The 22,364-nt window shown below is 43.5% G+C and overlaps 1 protein-coding gene across 1 annotated transcript; it reads right to left on the reverse strand.

Moving 5' to 3' along the window:
- Positions 1-691: 691 nt before the first annotated feature.
- On the reverse strand, positions 692-14,280 carry lrp12 (low density lipoprotein receptor-related protein 12). Its single transcript, XM_080836658.1, has 8 exons — positions 13,277-14,280; positions 8,397-8,453; positions 7,679-7,814; positions 6,058-6,260; positions 3,954-4,585; positions 3,040-3,509; positions 2,691-2,823; positions 692-2,413 (listed from the first exon to the last, which is right to left on the reverse strand). Exons 1-8 carry the CDS (start codon positions 13,362-13,364, stop codon positions 1,319-1,321), a joined length of 2,814 nt encoding a protein of 937 aa, XP_080692784.1. The 5' UTR covers positions 13,365-14,280; the 3' UTR covers positions 692-1,318.
- Between the last annotated feature and the right edge of the window lie 8,084 nt (positions 14,281-22,364).

A 22,364-nucleotide genomic window follows, 5' to 3' on the forward strand; every position in this document is an offset into this window, starting at 1 on the left:
TCATATGATCAACATACTGTACTTGCTACAACCTAAACAGCAAGATCCCCAAAGGAAACTCACACCACATGCCGGATTGATGAATGCTGTTTTTATTTCCTTAGTGCAGTAAACAGTTACGTATATATATTTATTTATTTATTTATATTTATTCATATTTTATCAACACCATATCACTTAACAAAAAAAGCACAAGACAGTTAAAACATGCTTCTCAAGTAACCGCTACTGAAATTAAAATTAATAAGAATAATAAATATACACACTCACACAATTGTCCTCAGTACCAAAACATTGAGGTTACCAAAGAGTAACCAAAAAAAAAAAAAAAAAAAAACAATAAATACAACGGACATCAATGGCCATTTGGAAACCAAGTTAAGTCCTTAGAAACGTTTTTTTCTCAAATTCACTTTTTGCCTTGAAGACAGAAACAGAAATTGCTTGACGCCCTGTGATACTGCGTTAGGAAGGGCCGTCTGCTCTTCAGGACTGTGAGACGACCTCCCCAACACTGAAATGGGTGAACATGGCTCGGTAGCACGAAGAGGCCAAGATCGCACAGTGCAGTTTCCTCCCACACTTCTGCCATCACTTGCCATGAAATGAAAACCCTTACCTTTACATACAGTTTTAATGAATTGTTAAATAATTTAAAACAGGAGGGGGGGGGGGGGGGGGGGGGGGGGGAGAGAGAGAACAGACATTTCTCCCAGGATCAACTTGACCTATTAGTACCGACTTGAGTCGTTTTGGCTGAAATCTCTGCAAACAGTGTTAAGGACAAAAATTGTAAGACCAACATAGTCTTACCCCTTATCATACGTACCGACCAACTTAGGAAGGTCTGAGTCTGCCTTTCAGCACCTAAGCTTTAAACTCCTCATGTAAGCTCGCATTCTCCACTCCACAGAAAATACTCAAATACACTCAAAAATTGCACAGTGGCTTGTAGGGTTCAGGGCTAGCAGAAAGAATTGGGGATAAGACAGTCACTGAGTATGGGTATTGTACCATCCATATCGTACCAAAGTTCCAAAAAGACATTTAATATCCTTAAGTTTCTTCTTAACTTTCCTATAGCTTTGTCAAATCACTGGGTGCTTGGAGATTCTTTGACCAGCCAGCCCAATGACAATGCCCACCCCAGGCGTTGGGACAGGGGATTAGGGAGGGAGAGAGAGAGAGATAGAGAGAGAGAGAAAGAAAGAAAGAAAGAAAGAAAATGAAGCTGTGGATTGGGGGTGGGGTTGGGGAGACAACTGTGTGGGACAGTCAGTCAGTCAGTCAGCCTGCCAAGTTAAGATAAGCTGGACTCTCAGCACAGCAGCAGGGCCTCGTCATCGCTGGTCTCTGTCTTGGCAGTGGCCTCCAGGCAGGCGTCGGGGATGCGCGCGGTGTGCACCATGCCGCAGTGTTCGCAGGACCCGTCCCTGCCTGCCAGCCGGCCCCGGAGCACAGCAGAGGCCAGGGTGGGGGACGAGGCCAGGAGGGGGCCCACGCTGACTAGCTCTGAGGGGCTGGACAAGCCCTCCAGCAGGGGCCTGGAACAGTCGCTGCTGCCGTCGACGGCGGCCACAGAGGGCACAACGTCAACGACAGGGATGAGCAGCTCCACATCGTCCTCGTCCTCCCGCATACCACCGCTGCCGCCCGTCGCCAACCCACCGCCGCCACAGCTGCCGTGCTCCAGCTGCCTCAAAGGGCTGTGGTTGGGCCCGGCGCCCCCCGCCCCGCCCCTGCCAGAGCACCCGCCGCCACCGGAGGAACGCGTGAGGGAGAATCGAACCCAGCGCAGGCTTCGGGTCATCCTGCTGAGGGCGCTGCTGAGCTGGCTCCTACTGCCCGGACTGCTACCGCTGCTGCTGCTACTGCTGCTGCTGGAGGTTGTTGATAGTGAACGCTGGGGTAGTGCTGTCGTTGTCGTTGTAGTCGCTCCAGCGCTTTCCGATAAACTCTCGACCAGGCTGCTTTCCCGACCGGTCAGCTGGGGCAGGCTAGTCGTCACGGATACGATAGCCTCCACGGCGGTGGTGGGTGGTGTTTTCTGAGGGAGGGGGGCCGCTGGGCTGCTTCCCCCTCCTCCGCCCACCGCTCCAACCGTGTCCCGGCGCTGGGGCGGGTGCTCGCTCTCGGTGTCGGTGTCGTCCGAGTCAAGCGGCAGCAGACCCCTGTGGGAGCCCAGCAGGCGCTCTGGATCCCGGGACGCGCTCCCACCGCCGCCGCCGGTCCCGGCTCCAGAGCCATCGTCCGTCTCGGCTGAGACCAGCGCCAGGGAACCGGAGCGGCGCGAGCGCGTGAAGTTAAAGAGCCGGCGCCAGATGTTGCGGTGGCGGCCGGATGTCGGCAGGCGGATAGAGGTGAAGCCAAGCTGGGAGCGAACAGCCAATCGCAGGTTCTCCAGGACAGAGGCCTAGAGATTAATACGGAACACGTGGAGATTAATACTAATCCCAAACAGCAGAGCACATAGACGAGCAGGAGTTTCTGAGCTGAGTGACCAAATATTCAGTTTGATTTAGGGACAGATCATGGGAATTGCTTTTGACAGTTGAATTGATTATTTTAAATAGATTTTTACAGCGACATTGATTGAGTGAGATATTATTATTACATATCTCACTCAATCAATGCATTTGAATGATTTGTTGTTTAACTCTGGCAAACTGATCTGGTTCATCTGGGCTCACCTGGTTGCCAGAGCAGACAGGAAAGTCCTCCACTGGGGGGATGAGACCCTGAGCGATGAGCTGACCGTAGGAGGGAGGAGCCTCCCTCCTCAGCAGCTCTGCCTCCACTCTGGAGAGCTGCGTCTCAAAAGACCTGAGGAGAGGAGAGGAGAGGGTTAACTACTTATGCCCAAAACACCCTATAGACTATTAGTATTTCTATATTTTTTTTTCGCCATCAAATGTTTATTAAGACGGAGAAACACTTTGTATGACCATGTGAAGACACTGAATGTGTGAAGAGCTTCCCCCCACCCCCCCATCAGTGAGCCTTATGTCGGTCAGTAGACACGGGAAGAAAATATGTTACCTGCGCTCGAACATGCGCAACGAGTAGAGCTTGCAGGTGCAGCCCAGCGCGATGACCAGCAGCAGGCCGCAGATGAGGCTGCCGATGACGGCGGCGGTGATGACGCGCGTGGGCACCACCACAGGGCAGCTGTCCTCGTCGCTGCCGTCGCCGCAGTCGTCCTGCGCGTCGCACACCCAGCTCTCGAACACGCAGCGGTTGTTCTTGCAGTGGAAGTTCCCCGGCTGGCAGAAGAAGCAGTTCTTCTCGTCCGAACCGTTGGGGCAGCGGTTCTGGTAGTTGCAGCGGTCGGAACGCGGGTAGCAGGCGCCATTGCGCGAACACGGGAACTCGTCCTCCTGGCACGTGCTGCAGTTGAGCTCGTCACGTCCGTTGGGGCAGTGCCAGTAGCCGTCGCAGCGCTGCGCCTCCGTGTAACAGCCCCAGTTGCCCCCGCATGGGATCTCCCAAGGCAAACAGAAGCCATCCACCTGAGGGAGAGGGAGAGGAAGACGACGAAGATGTTATCATCACTTTTTGCAGCAGAGTTCATTACACAATACAGTTCACACAATTCTGAACTATGGAAAAAACGGCAAGATAAAATCAATGCCAAAGTCTAACCCAATTAACACTAATGCAAAGACGATGTCAAAGTTTGATGCACATTATTATGCATGACTTTATTATAAATGCTCTGATCTGCTGTTTGCAAGTTAGTTGACAGAGTTCCAGACAAAGTTGCAAACGAATAAGAAAGCCTACTAAGTCCCCCATGAGACATGATACTATTTCTGTGAGCTCCCAGATCTGTCTGCTCTCTGTCCCAGAACAGTCTGCCGTCTCTCCCAACAGACCATGGCTTCACTTCAAAACCCACATATGCTCTCCATTCTAAAACACTGGCCTATGACCAGAGCCCTTTCCCCTCTCACCTGGTAGGTGACATTGAAGCCACGCGCCGCATTGACTTTGTCTGCGTAGAAGTGTATGCGCAGCTGGCCCGTCGAGGACACCACCGACAGCGGGGCGCGGGCGTCGAACGCGGTCAGCACGCGCAGCAGTCGCCGTGGGTTCTCCTCCAGGCCGTCATAGACCTTTACGTAGTCGCCGTAGCCCGTGCCGTCCAGCTTGAAGTCCACGAAGCGCAGCACCACCTTGCGCCGGTCGCCCGTGTCGATGAGCCAGGTGCAGTTGCTGCCAGGGGGGTAAAAGTCGGGGTAGTTGGGCGAGTTGAACGTGCCGTAGAAGGTGCGTAGCCTTTCGCCGCACGCAGGCACATCGCAGTCGATCTCGTCGCCCAGGTCCTGGCAGTCGATGCTGCCGTCGCACTTGAGTGACTCGGGCAGACAGGTGTAGACACGGGTGTAGCGGGACAGGCAGGGGAACTGGTTGTAGGCGCACGGCTGGAAGGAGAAGAGCGCCGAGGGGTTAGGCGGCACACACTGCTCCTCGTCCGAGTTGTCGCCGCACTCGTCCATGCCATTGCACTTCCACACCTCGGGCAGGCACTTGCCGTTGGCGCAGTGGAACTGGTCGGGCTCACACACCAGCTCCTCCGACTTCCCTGCGAAAGGGGGGAATAAGAAGAGTCTAGTTTTATGGAAGTGCATGGAAAATCAGCCTTGTATTCCAGTTCTTCCTGCCACACACTTCAAAACTATAACAAAATAAGTGCACATGAACTTGATTGGTGATTGGTATTCTGAACTGCATAATTATGTCAGGGGCAGAAGAACTTTTATTTTTGTGAAGCGGTAACCTCAGTATGAAGCACTCTGGAACCCAGGAACACCCAGAGCATGGCTATATGTTGCTTTAGAGCTGATAAATCACTTTACTCCTTTCACATCACAGTTTGATTTTATCCACTATTAAGAGGCTTTAAGAGTACAATAAAGTCAACTAATCTCTCCTCAGACTCAAGACATGGGCTACAGCAAACATGGTGGTTTTCACTGCTATGTGAACATCTTTTTAATAGAAAACATTCTTACTGAATATAAAAAAAGAAAGAAAGTTGAACTCCAATTTTAACAACCAAAATGTCAGAGCTGTAATTGTCATAATTGCCATAACTCTGAGAAGGTAGCATTTTAAGAGCTAGCGGGAGAAGAAGGTCATCGAGTTCCTTCTGTAAAAAGATGTGAACTTGGCACTTGTTTCCTCGCATAGACACATTTGAACAAAAGGCTTTATTGTGCCGCAGCTCAGCGTTCTTTTTCAGCGTTCTGAGAGCATCTTTGTGGTATTGGAAAGACATGTACAAACCATTTGTAGGCAGTTATTATGTCACGATGGGAAGAATAACACTCTAGACCGGAGATTTTAGGGGGGAAAATGGGCTTCATGTCTAATGGGCATGTTCTGAACACAGGCAAGCCTGTTATTACAGCAACCACAGACATGTAATGTTTAAAAAAAACAAATAAATAAAGAAAGATTCTTCTTTTGACTGTGATGAGAACAACTTGCTGCAGAAATATGTAGTTGTACTCTATACTTGTACTGGTACTTCTATGGTATATTGGTAGTGTGGAACCACTAACACAGTGGAGGGGGCCACCAGTGAGGGGTGTACATGAACATGCGCAGCAAGCTTGAGTGAAGAGAGAAAGTGATTGAGAGCAGGAAAAACTGGGGGGAAAAGGAAAAAGCCTAAAGAGGCCAAGACGGAACAAAACTGCGATTGTGCAGAAAGACACTGATGCCTATATATACATTCTATATAAATGCATATACATATATGCATACATATATGCATATATATAGAAAAGAAAGAGAATGATTGAAAAGGTAGCAAGGTTGAGGTTGAGTTAACAGACAGCAATAAGAGAGAGAGAGAGAGAGAGAGACACAGACAGGAAGTGAAAAAAGAATGACAGAATTAAAGATTAAGAGAGACGGGGGGAAGTGTTGACAGCAGCAGCAGCAGCAGCAGCCACACACACACACACACACACACACACACACACACTCACGTGATCCCTGTGTGAGGGATCAGCGGCCATTAGGGGCTTTAAATAGTGTTTGACTTACCTGTTATGTAAGACAGCCTGAAGCCCTTCCCGGTCAGACTGTCGTCCGAGTGGAACTTGATCCACACGTGGTCCTGAGAGGAGATGTACGGCGCCGGGATGGACGAGCCACAGGCCCGGAACCCATCCAGGTTCTTGTAGGCGCCAATTGAAATCCAGTCCATTCCGCAGCGGTGGGAACTCTGGATCTCAAAGTCCTGAAAACTGGGGAGGGAAGAGGGAGCCGGGGAAAACAAACAAAACGTAAAATTATGATCCCATTCCACAGGGAATATTTACTACCAATGGCACGAGTCACTCTGCTTGCAGTGTTATAGCAAACACCCTGATCTGACTACATTACATTTCAGGTAACACATTCAGTATGTCATTATTACCGCAGCCATCACATTTACAAAAACTCTAATTATATCATGCTGACTTGAATATTATGTTCTGGAGATGTGGCAAATATACTGACAAAATACCTTGTACGATTCGAACACAAATGTTTACTACCACGGCTGTGCATCAGCAGTACCGTTTCAGTGTGCTACAACTCTATAGAGATCTATAACTGATTACTGCGACAGCCAAGCCTGTGACCGTTTATTCATTCTACTCACTCACACTGCAAATAACCAGAGCTGACATTTTTTTTTATGGGTGCTTTTTACAGATGCAACACTAATGACAGGAATGTTAATCCACTAATGATTTAGGTGCACTAATGGCCAGAATAGATTACAATGAGCATATTCTGCAGCACCACTCAAAACCTTCATCGTTTTTCTTTCAGTTCAGGCAGTAATGCCACAAAATAATCACATACTGAAAAATAAAAGACCAAAAAAAAAGAAACCAGGAGTCCTATTTTTATGTTGGTAACCATGGACACTGCCTTACAGAGAAGGGAGGGGAGAGCATGCGAGAGACAGAAAGAGACAGACAGAAAAGATGAAAGATTAAAAGAGAGAGACAGAGAGAGAGAAAGAAAGAAGAGTCGGAACTGTCCAGGTAAACAACACTATGCTTCTGTCGTGACGTGACGTGAGGCAGGCATGAACGAGAGCTTAAGTGCCCTCAAAACTCCCAAAACATCAAACCTGCGGCGTCACTTCCACATGCCCAAATAAGCCCAGGCACGGCTCATATCGTCAGAGCTCCGAGAGGCTTTTAAAAAATAGAACAGAACACGCACTGGGAGTGAAAATACACTTTATCGCCTGTGCTGAGAGAGAGATAGAAAAAATTGAGACAGTGAGAGAGAGGCATACTGGAGTACAGCACAACTGCCAGACAAAACAATCCTTTCCATGTTCTGTCAGGGGTTGTGTGGTACATAATGCATGTTATGGCACTGGCCCAACCTCAACCACAGGATTACATCAGTCATGTCAGCATTGTGAATAAGGCTTCTCACATTACTATAGGGCTAATAGCTAAGAGGAACAGCTTCACTGCTGGCAAATATGGAATTCAAGAACATTTGTTTGCACCTCATCCTTGAGTAAAATGGCACTGTTTTATGTACTTTCTGGACAGGATAGAAAGAATCCTTAGTAACAGGGATTTGAAGGAATTCCCAGAAAAATGGTCCATCTTCATTTGAGATTTTCAGCCATAGTATGCGGTGGTCTTACCTGATGGTGATGATCTCGCCGGGGTTGGCCCTGATGTTCCAGCTGCAGTTGACACGGGACGGGTACTCGAACGGCCAACCGGGACTGGTGATGACCCCGCTGGAGGCTCGGATCAGCTCGGCCACATCGCCACAAGCTACACACACACACACACACACACACACACACACACACACACACACACACACACACAGACAGAGAGAGAGAGAGAGATAAAGAGCGAGCATGAGTTAACACTTCCGTTGTTGTTAAATAAACATGTTAACAAGACATCTTTGTGCAACAGACATAATTCCCACGTTTGAATGACTATGTTTGTCTGGACTGTCTCTCAGCACCTCTGGACAGTTGCAAACTAAGACCAGTCCCTCCAGCAGCGAAGGACCCCCAGGGAGCAAATGTACTGGGCTATCAATAGCACACAGCTGCAGAGAGGCAAACCTCTTTTCTTTGGGTTTACCAAAAACTCCCTGCCTCAGGTCAGTAAATGGATATATAAAACAGCCACTGATTCCCAAGCTCACTGGGCAAAATGGTATTTGGTAGGGCTATTCCTCAGTGTGTTCATGGGGGATAGCATTAAAGATGATAAACGTTTACAAAGGGTCCATTACATATTATATTTTATCTGGAGAAATACACAAAGAGTTGGCACCAGTTACCAAAGGAGTGTATATGGTCAATGGCGAAGACAATGAGTGTAGTGTGTTTAACTTACCACTTGAAATCCCTGATACGTAGATATTTTCATTTTGCTGGGAGCAAACTGAGCTTCCTGCAAAAAAGAAGAGCAGGGTGAGTGGAGAACATACAGTTATAGGGTCCATCATACATTACACATTCTTCTATATTCATTGTTGCATATAACGCATTGACTGCACATAGCCTAATGGCGAAGAGACTGATGGACGCTATGTGGCTTGTTAAGAGGACTGGGTGGTTAAGTTGAAGCATCTGTTACTCTGTGTTTGGACTCAATACAAAACGTCGCCCGGGAGCGTTGGCCGCGCTGAATCAATGAAACCCGACACCGCCTTGTGTCTTGTGAAACACAGCGGCAAGCGAGTTCAGAGAGAGGCGGTTGAAATTTCACACCGCCTTAAGTTGTGAGACTCGGGGAAAACCAGAGGGGATTCATGCGGACACCATAAATCCAACAAGGAGCAGTAACTATCGACACTAGGACAATACCACTTAGGATAATGTCAGGATTACTGTACACAGTCACAGTCATCATCACAGTGTTGACGCTGTTTGATAATGCTGACTTGGCTGAACCACTGTACATTGTTGTCACAGCAATTCTCTAAAAGGCAGCCCATATTCCAAGGACAAATCGAACAGACAGTTCCCCTGATTCATGGAAATTGCCTTCTGAATAAACAATGCTAGTCCAGGACACCTCTAAATCACTACCTGAAACCAATCACACACCAGATTCTTTAAAGAATGCCTTCTTAATGTCGGGTAGGAAAAGGACCACTGACATTGATACTTGACAGTGAACTGCTCCTGCCATAAACGCTTTTCCGTTCCTTCCCCCAGGCCACACAACTCTGGCGAGCGCACCAAGTCAGGCAGCAGGGGTCTCAATCCAGCACTGTGTAATTATGTGTCCCCATGGACGTGAGACTGCACATTTCAGCTCAATGCAGGTTTTTTTTTTTTTTTTTTTAAATATGGAGGAGCCGCCTCCGAAGAGGTTGGGACAGGAATGCCGATGAGGCGTGCTCCAACAAGGGGAGGAGGTTGTGCGCATGTTATTGATGTGATTACACCCATATCGGAGCAGCCACTGCAGCTCAATTTTTTTGGGGGTCGTGGGACATGGCAAATCAAAGGAGGACAGATTAGGTTGAGTCAATTACACGAATACGGCCTGATGGAAAAATGCTATTTTAGCTTAACAGCAGCTATATCACTAAACTCAGATAGTGCTGACAGCAAATAATAGCAAAACAAAAGAGGGACTTTTATGAGCAAGTGTGCTTGCTGGAAACCAGTTTGTTTTATTAAGTAGCCTATGGTTTGAAAAGTCTGTCTGTGTGTTTGGGGGGGGGCTTCTCAATTCCACGAAAGCCATTTAAATCATTTAAATGTTGTTGATGACTTTAAACAGCCATGGGTGCTGTCACGTCAGACTCAGCGGCGCAAGCCTTCCAAGTCTGCACATGCCTCACTTGCTTGTGCTGATTCACCACAGAGTGCGTCAGCTGCTATAATTGACAAAGGCCTACCACAACTCTACAACACCTGCCCTCTGCAGACTAATAAGCAGCAGGGGCCAACCAAATCCAACAAGGGGTATTCAAAACCACACCCGGAAGGCCTGCTATCGATTGGTTCAGGGAAGGTCAGGGTACATCAAACTTCCTTGAGACAATTAACAGTCTGCCCACACCTTCTTCCTCTTTTACGGTCTTTCCTAACCGTGCATCGGGATACTTCCTCTCTCCTGAACCGCACTTCTCCATGCAAATAAAGCAGAAGTGCGTAGTCTCTCAGACTGGTGCTCAACTGGTTCAATGTCTGTTTTTTCCATTGATGTACTGCACTGAACACTGCACAATCGTTTCTGCACAGGATCCAATGCAAACATTCCCATTGAATGTAGAAAATGGACAAGCATGTGGGGCACCAAGGCTGTTTCGCTTCATGCCTGTAGATGCTGGGCAAATGTTTAAACAGGCATACATTCATTAAAAACTCATCCCTGTGGCAAACTCACACAACCATCAGTTGACCCTGGCCATGATACGTTGCTGAGTGTCTCAAGTTTCAAGCCTGTGGCGTGGCGGTTGGCCTCAAGCCCAAAAAGCTGAGTAGTGTGAGCTCACAGACATTGAGGACCTCCAGTGCTCCAATCGGGGAGCAGCTGAGAGGGGGTTCAATTATGCATGGTGGGCGAGCAAGCGAGCGGCCGGTCCAGGGAACAGCCAGAGCACGAGTGTCACGCTCTGCTGGTCATGACTCTCAGGCCCCTGCTGAGAGGATGCGAAGAAGTGTGCTGCTATGCTGGCTGCGCCAATCTGGGGTGGGGACAAATGGCTCCTGACATGTGTAGCGTAGGCACTGAAGAAGAAATAGTGACTGTTTTGTGCAGAGAGGATGTCTGGACTTAAGGGGAGTGTCGAATTGGAGTGTTGGGAGGGGGGTGTTGAATTGATTGAATTGATTTCCCACTGAAGTTGCAGTTGCATTCATTCGTTCATTCATTTTATTTTAAAGCAATCTGCCGTTTCATTTAAGCAGCCTAACTCAAGGTTCTACATCATACCATATTCCCAACAGGGACCCTCTGTCAATAAAGGAGGTTGTGAAGGGTTCTTTGTTGCTCTTAAGAGTGAAGGGGGTTTACCAGCTCAAAATAGTTCTTAAAAGGACAGTTCCACTGGTGTAGGCTAACACTTCGATTCTGAACAGAAATCTAGGTGAGTGGATTCTACAAAGAAGCCCTTATACAGGAGCTCTAGAAGGAAACTTATGGGGTTCTCAATGTTCTGGAATTCACAAGCTTCTGAGATGCAGCCTGGTTTCACCAAGTGTATACACCATGACAGGTACAGCCTGAACCCCCACAGCTGGATTGCTTTACATACCATCACATTACACCAAGTTAATGATAAGGGTACCTTGACGCTGACACTGTTAAATAACTTTAGTGTCTCTCAATCAGAAAGAATGAAACACACTTTTATCTTTTTATTTGATTTCGAGAATGATGCATTTTGAGATTTCTTCTTCAAAAGACACACCACCACCACCACCTCTGGCAAAAGGGTACCCAGCCCACACAAAAGCTTAACACCACCAGAGGAGGGCCTCACAGTTGGAACCAACAGTTGTGTATCAACTGACCCAACACGTGTGCCTATCTAAACCAACCATATGTTGTTTGAGCAATGATGGGGGTGGGGGGTGGGGGTGGAAGGGGAGTGAAACAATGCGGCTGTGGCTTCCTTTTGTTAAGCAAGTATCAGATAAAAGTAAAAGGGGCCATTTTCCCCCAAAAATGGTAGACATGCTAATGACTGAGAAAGCGGCAAACAGCAGCTGCAATTGAACTTCTGACCCGGTGATCTCAGGATCTGTGCTAAGTTATTGAAAAAAATATTGAATTGATATGGACTGCAATCTTAGAAGTTTAGCCCCCAAACCAGTGGTGGTTTTTCCTTTCCCATTGTTTAAAAGATGAGCCATCTGTGGCTTTCTTCAGAACAAAACAAATTGTCCGATGGTTCAGGTATGATTTGTCTTTACCGTTATTGGGTCACACAAGGGGCTTACTTTCAAATAATACAGCAGATGTCTAAACAGTATCAAACACCAGGATTTCGCAGCCGCCATGTTTGATGTTTGCACATGTTTGTTAGTCATCGCATTATTAATTATGTTTAATGCTTCTGATTTTAAAGAAATTCTGAGAAGTTTATAATAAATGTATAAAACATAATAATGGCTGCTAGCTTCTTGAATGTCTTTACTATTTTGTAGGATTGGTGTTTGGACTGGTAAAATCATGGTAACATAGGACTGCAGTAAAATTTTGAGGTAAAGATCCTAAAACACATACATAGTTGTATATTATGCAAAATGCAGGTATTCTATTTTAGCAGCTTTACAGTGTGTTGGCTGTTGGGAAGATAGCCTAGTCTATGCTGAAAGAAAAGACTAAACCATAATCTTTGCCCAAATATTAGCTTTAAGCATTACACATTGGTGAACTGGATCTGGATGTGTACAAAACTGTGAATTGATAGTGAAAACAACCACATTAAAATAAGCATTTTGGACAGCATTACTTGCATAAAAAGAACCCAAAAATTACCATCAACATAAGAGCCAAGGATAAGAAGAGAACTAAGGTCAACTTCAAAGTCGATAAAATCAGAACATAAAACTAGCTAGGAAAATTCTATAGGCTCAGGCTGTAATATTTTGACTGAATAAACCCTGCACAAAAAACCCTACGGAACAGCCCAACATGGGATAATTGGCTAGAAGTTAAAAAGGGACAGCAGAATGTTTTACTTTCATGTGGTAAATGGGTTTTGGTTTAAGTGTTATTAAAACATCAATAAATGTGAATTTTCAGGAACCCCTTCTACAAAAGAGGCTTTGGCTCTAAGCCATAGTGTAATCGTGAGTCTTTGTTTCAAGTGTTCGATCAATGCACAGAGATCAAAACACTTTCCTTGGCTTGGCCTTTGTGACTGGAAAATGTCATAATTGACGGGGACATAGGATCTATTTGTGAACTTATTCGCAGTTTGTATTCAAGTTAAATGGACATTTCCCACAGGTCTCCATTATCTACTGGTCATCACTTTGTGAACACTTTGTTTTGAATCATTGTCTGGCTTTAGCTTAGTCCAGATCAGACTGCCATTGAGACTGAAACACATTTTGAGACAAATTGATCACTATAATTGTTAGTTATGAACCCTTCATAGCATACGTGTTTGAGTACAAATAAAACAGTTAACTGACAAGTTATAGGCACCTTAGTTTGAGGTCGATAGGCTACACAAAAACCTTAAAGAGAAAACAGGTAATCTTATACTATTAAAGTTCTTATGAAGTATATTGCAAACTTACCGATGAAAATTATGCAGATGAGAGGGAGTAGTAATATCCATGAAAAGATCTTATTTGAGCCCAGAGTGTTGGCCATAATAGCTAACATATGTGAACTGAAATGTGTTAGTAGCTACTTTGTAGCTGATGCCCTCGCCATATAATTTAGATCATCACATTTACAATCTGTTTGGTTTGAAAGCAAATAACTGTTGAAAAGCTGCACTACATTTAAAGGACAGAAAAATCAGCGGTATGCTAGTCTTTGGGGGACAAGCTCCAGCACGCAAGAGTGCTGAGTACACAACAAAGAGAAACTCGCTGCCTATATACTAGCTTCCTAGCCTAAATGACTGAACACTAAGCTACGTTTGTCAACACATTGGCAATGATAATTAGTTAAATTGAGAAGCTGTGCTATCTTTCTAAACTTTCATTTTTATAGACTGGGAGGTACATTCCATCAGTCATTCTCGTCAAAGTGAAGGCAGAGACAAAGACATTGAATCCCCAGTCAGCGGTCTTCCTAGCTGCTTCTTTGTAATCACTAGCATTGACGTTAAACAACCAGCTAGTACTGCTAGCTATCTACGTTCATACATGGCTACCAAGAAATACAGCTTCCAACCAAACAGTTATGCCATACAGCGATCTTAAGCTTGCACAAGAAACCAACACAGCACAGTACAAAAATAATGGTATATAATAGCCCTTCACTAACTAAAATATAAAAACGCCTTTACTTTTCTTGTTTGAGACGCCTACACAAGCTGCGAGTCCACTGCGCTCCAAGAAAGCTAGCTAGCTAATGGTTATGCTAACGAACCATCAAAAATAACAGTTCACGGGACAGTCTGTTCCTGCGATGCTAGCCCTTCCAGGTAATAAGCCTACCTAACGTTACCGACACCGCCTTAAGCAAAATTGGTTCTCCTCATTTAGCCATTGCCACTTCGATGCAAGAATACTACAAACATCTACAAGATACAAGCCCGTGATTTTCGGGCCCCAGCAGCTGCGGCCATCGCTTCGTGTATATGGCTGATACTGTGTTGTTACAGCCGGGCATCAACACCCTCAACACTATTCTTCCACTCCCCCTTCTCTTCTTTCATTGAAGGTGAAAGGTTGTTCAACGTCAGGCGCCCGCACGTTTTAGTGCATTTCGGAAACACAGGACTTTCCATTATAGGATATGCCTACTACAATAGATGCTAGTTGCAGAGGAAACAATGTAAAAGTGTAAATAGCCTTTGCCATTTTTTCAATATTTAGTTGTATCCACCAAGACACGAAACTGTTATGTAACATTTTTGGAGTTTACCTTGACATTCCACGGGCCTATACTCTGCGATGGAATTAATTAAACCTAATTGTGTTTCTCAATCGGAATATGGAAAAGTGAAAAGGTATTTAGTGAGAATGTAAAGGGAATATCAGGCAAAGACTGGCATAAAAAAAAAAAAAACATTTAAAAGTCAATGACACAAACTCAACTCATAAAGAACAGGCTGGAAATATTTAGGGAGTGAGACTAAACATTTACTCAAAATAAAATATGAAGCAAAGCAACGACAACTAGTCTAAAAACTGTTACAATGGGCGATTTATGCAGATATGTAAAAGCAGCCACCACATTGTCAAAAATAATGGTCTTTCAAACGTCCATAGTCTTTGTTATGCAGATTGTCAAAGCCCAATTGCCGACGTCCCTGACTGAATAACCAACAGGTCCATCTGTCCCTATTCAACTAAGCTCCGCTATATATATATATATATATAACAGATGTTGCGTCATGTACGCATGCCCCAGACGCTGCTGATTAATCACAACTAAATGTTGCCAAAATCCAGCGGTTAGAACGAGAAAGTAAGGCCTAAACGTGGTGCAAGGGGATTTATTATTTTCTTTGCCAGAGATACTCAGTATTGTTCTATTTTATGACATAAACCTCGTTACCAGGGATCTGTGACTTTGTACTGTTTTTGATTTGTTTGAAATGTCAGCTGTAGCCAATCAGCCTATCCCAAAGTTATTTTTTTTTGGTTCTGAACCGAGAGGCCGAGTAATGGCCCGGTAATATAGACTATAATCTGGTGTCATCATGGAAAATGTTTAATTGTAATATCATATCACTGTAACACACAGTGTCTGCACAGGCCAAATCGATTTTATACTGAGCTATAGCACATCCAGAATGTTTGAATACTCTAGCAGGTCACTTTCTACTCCAGGTGGTGGCAAATCTTTGTGTCAGTAATTATTTGATTTGATAATCCAAGATGTTTCCGAGATATCTACAAGATTTCCTGCATACAAAATACATGGTGGACATAGTTTTTAATTATCAGCCTATGTTGCATTTTGGATTTATTGTAGACAAGAGAAAAAAAAAAAAGTCAGGCCTACTATAGTGATGGTTCTGAAAGAACAATGCAAAGATTATTATTGCATTTGATGTTTTCTATTTGTTTATGGTATTGGTATTTTAATACATTTGTTTACATCGTAAGACCCAAAAATGACACAATGAAGATCACGAGTAATTATATCCTGTATGTATCATTGCTGATTGCATGATTTGTATTACAGTTTTTCTCAGATCAGATTTAAAATTCCCAAAACTATTTCTTCAACATCCACATCATCGAGTCACCTGTGCACATCATATCAGCAATTTTCATTATTTTTCTAAAATTTCACGTTTGCTAAAATGCTTGTCAAGAAATGTTCAAGTAACAATGTGATTGATTCAGTTTGTTCAAAGGCAAAAAAAGGTGTAAAATCTCATAGGTCACCAAACCAGAGTGAGTGTGCCAGGCCAGCAGCTTATTTTGACTGTCTTGGTTACACACCATGCCAAAAAGACCTGGATTTTGGTGGCACCATCATACACAGTCACACCATGAACACTGGACAGCCATTAGATATTACGCATGTACTTACCTGAGTTGTTCGTGGTCTGTGCGTTTGAATGCTTCCCTCATTCTCAATGTGTTCTCTCAGAGGACATTGTCTTGCACAAGGAGGTCCTTCAGTGCTGTCCTGTGTCATGGAAATGGAAGTCCAAAGACAAGTGCAAACAAAACAAAGCAGGACTCATATAGAGTGTGACATCATTAACTCTGTATAATATTAGAGCAAATAAATGACTGCAGGAACACCTCGCAGTGGAGAGTCTAAAGTGAGAGAGGAAGGAAAGACACATAATGGGGGAATGGAATATGACACTGGTCATACTTTATCTGGATCTTCTCCTATAGACAATCTACAGATGCTCAGATTAATACCAAATGATCTGTTGAAACTCTCTTACCTACAATTTATGGTTAAGATTGGGGTTAGGGTTGAGTTTGGGTGAGGTGATGTTCAGTGACAAAATAGAAAGACTGAACTGTAATGTCAACCAACCACAACAAGACCTTGGCAGCTTGGGTCTATAGCAGCATAAGGCATGGTGCATGCTGGTCCAACACCATCTTGTGGATGGTTTGGAGCCAGTGGCGGTTCTAGGATTTTTCTGAAGCAGGGGCCACAATGGGGCCAAATGTAACCTTCAGGGGCCAACAGTGTCATCACCATCTGATATCCAGTGATGACGCTGCTTAAATAAACATCAATTTGCGACAAGGCAATACACACATACTGACAGTAAAGAACATCTACTTCTAGTCAACTATCCAAAAGCAACAATGAATAACTCAGTATCCCTTTTGAAACTGAAATAAAAAATCATGAATCAGTAATTGTAATATATACAGTATATGTTTTAATTCAGTGTGCATAAAGGGCACATAAAACACACAAAACATAAAAGATAGCAACAGCTTTTAACTGTAGGCCTATATACAACAACATACTCTCTCTCACTCTCTCACTCTCTCTCTCTCTCTCTCTCTCTCTCTCTCTCTCTCTCTCTCTCTCTCTCTCTCTCTCTCTCATACACACACACAACAGCTTCTCCTTCTAAGCTTTGTTTATAGTCGCTAGTCCTAACAAGGTGGCAAAAAGCATGTATACACCTCTCTCTCTCTCTCTTCAGAAAAGAAGAATTCTCAGCTTGCCATGCTTTGCGCTAAAACGCCTGACAAATGAATTCAAGTCCAATGACTTGGCCCGTCGAGACTCAAGGCTTAGCACACCCAAGTGTCTCAGACGAGCATTGTACACAAATAAATAGCCTAGGCAATGCACTGCAATTCATAGATACACATAAGTTTGAAACTCATCCAGCTAGGAATGAGAAATGTGATTCGGAGATCGCATAGACTACTTGCTAAATCATTTAGAATTAGCAGCATTGTTCTTTTTAACTTGCGCTTGCGAGTTGACACAACAGTAGCAGGCTATCCCTGCATGTCGAAGGTAAATTTTTGCTGCTTAATGAAAATGCAAGCCCATATCTAATGATATTAGCCTATTGGTGATGATCGACCTCTTTCAAAATACCATGCACCTTCATTTTGTTTCTCTTACCTCGCCATTCATCTGTCTACTACGATATGTCTGATGAAGTGCACCATTTGAGATTCACTGAAAACAAACACAGAATATCGCGTGGCTATCTGATTGATTGACGTGATTTTCAGCCCACCAAAGTTCGTTTTGGTGGTCACCAAAGCCTTAAGACCCACCCCATGGGTATTTTTAACCAACCAGAGTGAGTTATATGCTGCATTCGTCATGAAAACAGCACGTGTACAAAATGCTGCGCTACGCAGCAACCGGCAGGAACAGAACGCTTCTTCTTCTATTCACTTGTATTGACGCAACCGGCGCACTGCCACCAACAGTTTAGAGGTGGAACTGCAGCAGTGATATTTTAATTCTCCGCTTGGTTTTCCGCTTGGTTTTCTCGCCAGGTGATTGGCAGAACAGGGGCCAATCAGGGGCCAATCAAATTAGAGGAGGGGCCTCGGCCCCCCTGGCCCCGCCTGTAAATCCGCCCCTGTTTGGAGCTGACTATACCTATACTATACGACTGGCAGGGTGGGCCAATCCCTCACTCCCTGGATTTCTCCACCTGAAATGCAGCCCTTTATACTGCATAACACCAAGATAATGTATACTTTTTTGCGTTATACATATTCTGTGCTGTTACATGTATGTTTTATTGTGTGCAGCGATACCATTTGCAAAGTAGAAACCCCATCACTGAGTTACCCTACCAATACAGAGTCAGTATTTTCACACACTGAATATTATGACCCTTGACCAGGTTGAACCTTACTCTGTGTTTTGGAATACTAACTGCCTTAATCCTTTCTGGTTGAGCTTTTAACATTCCAGTAGAAAAAATGCATTCATCAACAATGGCAAATTAAAAACGTATATGATATATTAGATGCTTCAGCAAACATCACTGAACGTTTATTTTAAATACTTAACCCGTAAAGTGTTTGACTCAACCTGGAATCTGCTACTCGCAAATTAATGAAGAAGCCCTCTGCCTTATGAATCTTGTTTTTACTTCTCTCATTATCACATGACTGCATTAGGTCAGAGCTCAATACTCCCACCTTTGTAGGTTTAACTATACGTTTCTAGCTCATTACGACATAATGAGGACAAGCGTTCCACATTGTGGAGAATGCAGGATGCATGACTCAAGACAAATCTCTTTCAGAAAAACAGTAAAGAAGAGTATCATACTTGGGAAAATTGGCTGTTGGTCACAGATGAATCAACACCAATCTGCTTCACTCCATGGAAATGCTCATCTGTGGGCGTTGCATTAAAAGAAAACACCTTCAGACCATTAGGCAACATTGTGCATCTTTGATGATGATGATTGCTCTTCACCAAAAGACAGGTTCTCAGCTGTTTGTGCTGTTTGTGTGAGGTGTATTCATTCAGGGGTTGCATAACCCCTGCATGCAGCTTCACAAGTGGTCTCTCAAAAGATAACACTTAGTCATCAGTGGCAATGTGGCTTGAAATTCAAGTGTCATTCATCTCCAGATTCTCATAAATACACTTTGTGCCATCACTGAACCGAAACATCATCCTTATTGACCAAATATTCTTTGACAAGCAAATGATTGATGCATGCATATTCCGAATGACGAATGAATCACTGAAAAAAAAGATGAACTTGGTCTTTGCAGGACTTGTTCTACCTACCCCCAGAGGAAAAAACACATTGGCAAATAACTCTGTTCTAACCTTGTAATGTCTGAGTCATGCAGGAGTTCAGTGTTTCATCAAATAAAACACACATGTATCAGTTTAGCTAGAGGATAACGCACAGGTAGCAGTCTTTGACTGGTTTGTCTTTGGGAGGAAATAGTGAATCCTCACAGGTATTATGAATGGCTCACTGATTACACAAACATTTTTTTTAACTTGTTCCATTTTCAATCCAAGACAATTCAGAGTTCTGTCTGTTCAGAACGGAAAAACATTTTGATAGGACTTACCCTTGATATGGCTCACCAGTTTTAATACTCAGTGACACACACACACATCAGAAACATCAAACAAGCAAACCTGTATAAATTGGTAGTTGTTGTATATTTTTGTTGGTGTTTGTGTGTGAAAGTATTTGAAAGACGTATTTGTGAAACACAGAACACAAGCTTTATAAGGCAGAGTAGACCCAACGAAACAAAATAACTGGTTGTCTTGGAGACAGCTGAAAATGAGGAGGTGTGTTGGATCGAAATCATGACGCACAGATATGGACTACAAAACAGTTCACCCATTCAGAAGACATGCTGCATTTTGGAGCCGAATGGTCTTACGTCACAACAGCATTTCAAGTCACACCTCTACAATACCTTTTTGAAATCCACAAGAAACTGGCTTAGAAGTGAATCATATATATTTGTAGTGAGTAACTGTGGCATATTTTCAAGAACATTTACACCTTTCTGAATTAAGTAAAAAATATATACTACTGCCCCCTGGAATTCATGTTGAAAGGAATACATTAATAAAGTTAAACATACACATTTTAAAGTTAATTAAGTTAAGCTTAATTTAATTTAACTTAAAGGCACCCAGTGCAACTTTCGAGGCTTAAAAATAAACATTCTATTTCTAGTCTTTTTTACACGTAGTAAGTTTCAATAACTCCATACCATTACATACCGACATTCAAGCAGCAAAGATGAGACGTCGTTGTGTGGTGAGAACTGATAGAAAATCGATAACAACAACAATCGCTGCCATTTTCTTTATTTTTTGTAACCTACAATAAATAAAGCAGGCTTCCAGCCAATGGAAAAATGGCTTCTCCCCACCGGCGATTGTTGTTGTTTACGATTTTCTATCAGTTCTCACCACACAACGACGTCTCATCTTTGCTCCTTGAATGTCGATATGTAATGGTATGGAGTTATTGAAACTTACTACGTGTAAAAAAGACTAGAAATTGAATGTTTATTTTTCATTGAATGTTTACATAAAGTTGCACTGGGTGCCTTTAAAGGCACCAAGTATTCACATTAAAACTTTCAGTGGAAATGCGCAATAAGTGCATTGCTTCTGGTCAACTCGGCTCATGTGCCCACAACTTAGTGACGACTGGGTAAGAATTGTTGTGACGGGAGACCTCTAGTGGACAGCCTCACACATGAGGGATGAACAGTGGTAGCCTCACACACGGTACAAACCAGTGAAATAAATATGGGGGGTGGGGTGGGGGTAAAGGAATTGCAATAGTATTACATGAATAATAATAATTTTAAGACTTGAACATGTCACACACATTAAACAGTCCAGGGCTAATTGTATTCCCCAAAACACGATGGAGCGACAGTGTTTGTTAAAATGAAAATTAACAAAAATGCAATGTTGTGTGCTATAGTTAACTTAATTTGTGTCATGGGACTAAACAGCAAGGACTGCCTTATTAAAACACCATATTTGGTAATTTTGGGTGTTTTTCAAGCTTGATGTTAGAAATACATAAACACCTATGACATTTATCATCATGTGCCTCAGGACTAGATGATAATACTGTTTTATTCTGTTAAATTTGTTGTGTAAATTGTTAGAATTTTGTGCAGTAGACTTCACAAAGTATTGAAAAGAACATACGTTTCACTGTGACACTAGATGGCAGTATTATGCCGAAAATCAGTTACCTCTTGCCACTGCACACAGGGTTCAGATGTCTCACAGCCATGCAGAATGAATAATCACAGTCTTATCGACTCTCACATATATGATGTGACTATTAGATAATTGTATAAGGCATACATACATCAAAGCGTATCTGACAGATTGTAAAACCGTGGAAAGAATGATATTTGCTGTTATCACGCATATTATCATGGGCATTTTCACAGCAACCTGATAACATTAGAAGGTGCTTTTCTCAAGAACCACTACCACCTTCACTGTCTTTTGTTTGCAAATGTCATTAAGGATTCTGTTTCATTGAGGGAGAAAGGCAGAGATAAATCTGACATGGAGACCTTTTACACACCACAGAATCTTTAGAAAAACTAAATTTCGAATAGTTGTGAACAAACTAACAATAGTTGACCTTTGGCGAAGATCTTAAGGACTTGAATGAAGGTCACCAATTAAAATAAAATGCAATGTGACATGAAATATTTTAACCTGGAAAGAATTCTACAGTCATGTCTAACTGTGAAGATTTAGGAAGAGAAAATTAAAAAAGGTAAATGATCAAAGATGATAAAAAAAGGAAATAACTGATAAAATATGATGTACAGGTATTTGTCCCCTCCCCCTCCCTAAAGAAGGGCAGTGCTGAAGGACTCCCTTACAGTCTATGATACGAATGTGGAAGGCTTTACCCTCCTTGCAGCATGGCTCCTTTTCTGGCTGCTGGTGCTCCTTAAAATGTCACTTATGTCACATCTCAATATTGCAGTATCCTCGTGAAAAGACACGGTTTAAAACATTTCCCCCATTACGCAGTAAATGGGAAAGCTTGTTGGAGGTTCACCCCGAGGAAGGCAAACATAAAACAAATGTGTGATCTGTATGTCCTTGTGAGACAGAACGTCACCCATAGGGAACCGTTAACCCCTCTGAGGCTTGTTTGAGACTGACAGGTGTGTCCGATATTATAAATCATGTGGTTTTGTCTGTTATTTGTTTGATATCATTCATGCATGTGTCATGTATCAT

Source organism: Sprattus sprattus, assembly GCF_963457725.1.
Source record: "Sprattus sprattus genome assembly, chromosome: 4".
NCBI classification, from domain to species: Eukaryota; Metazoa; Chordata; class Actinopteri; order Clupeiformes; family Clupeidae; genus Sprattus; species Sprattus sprattus.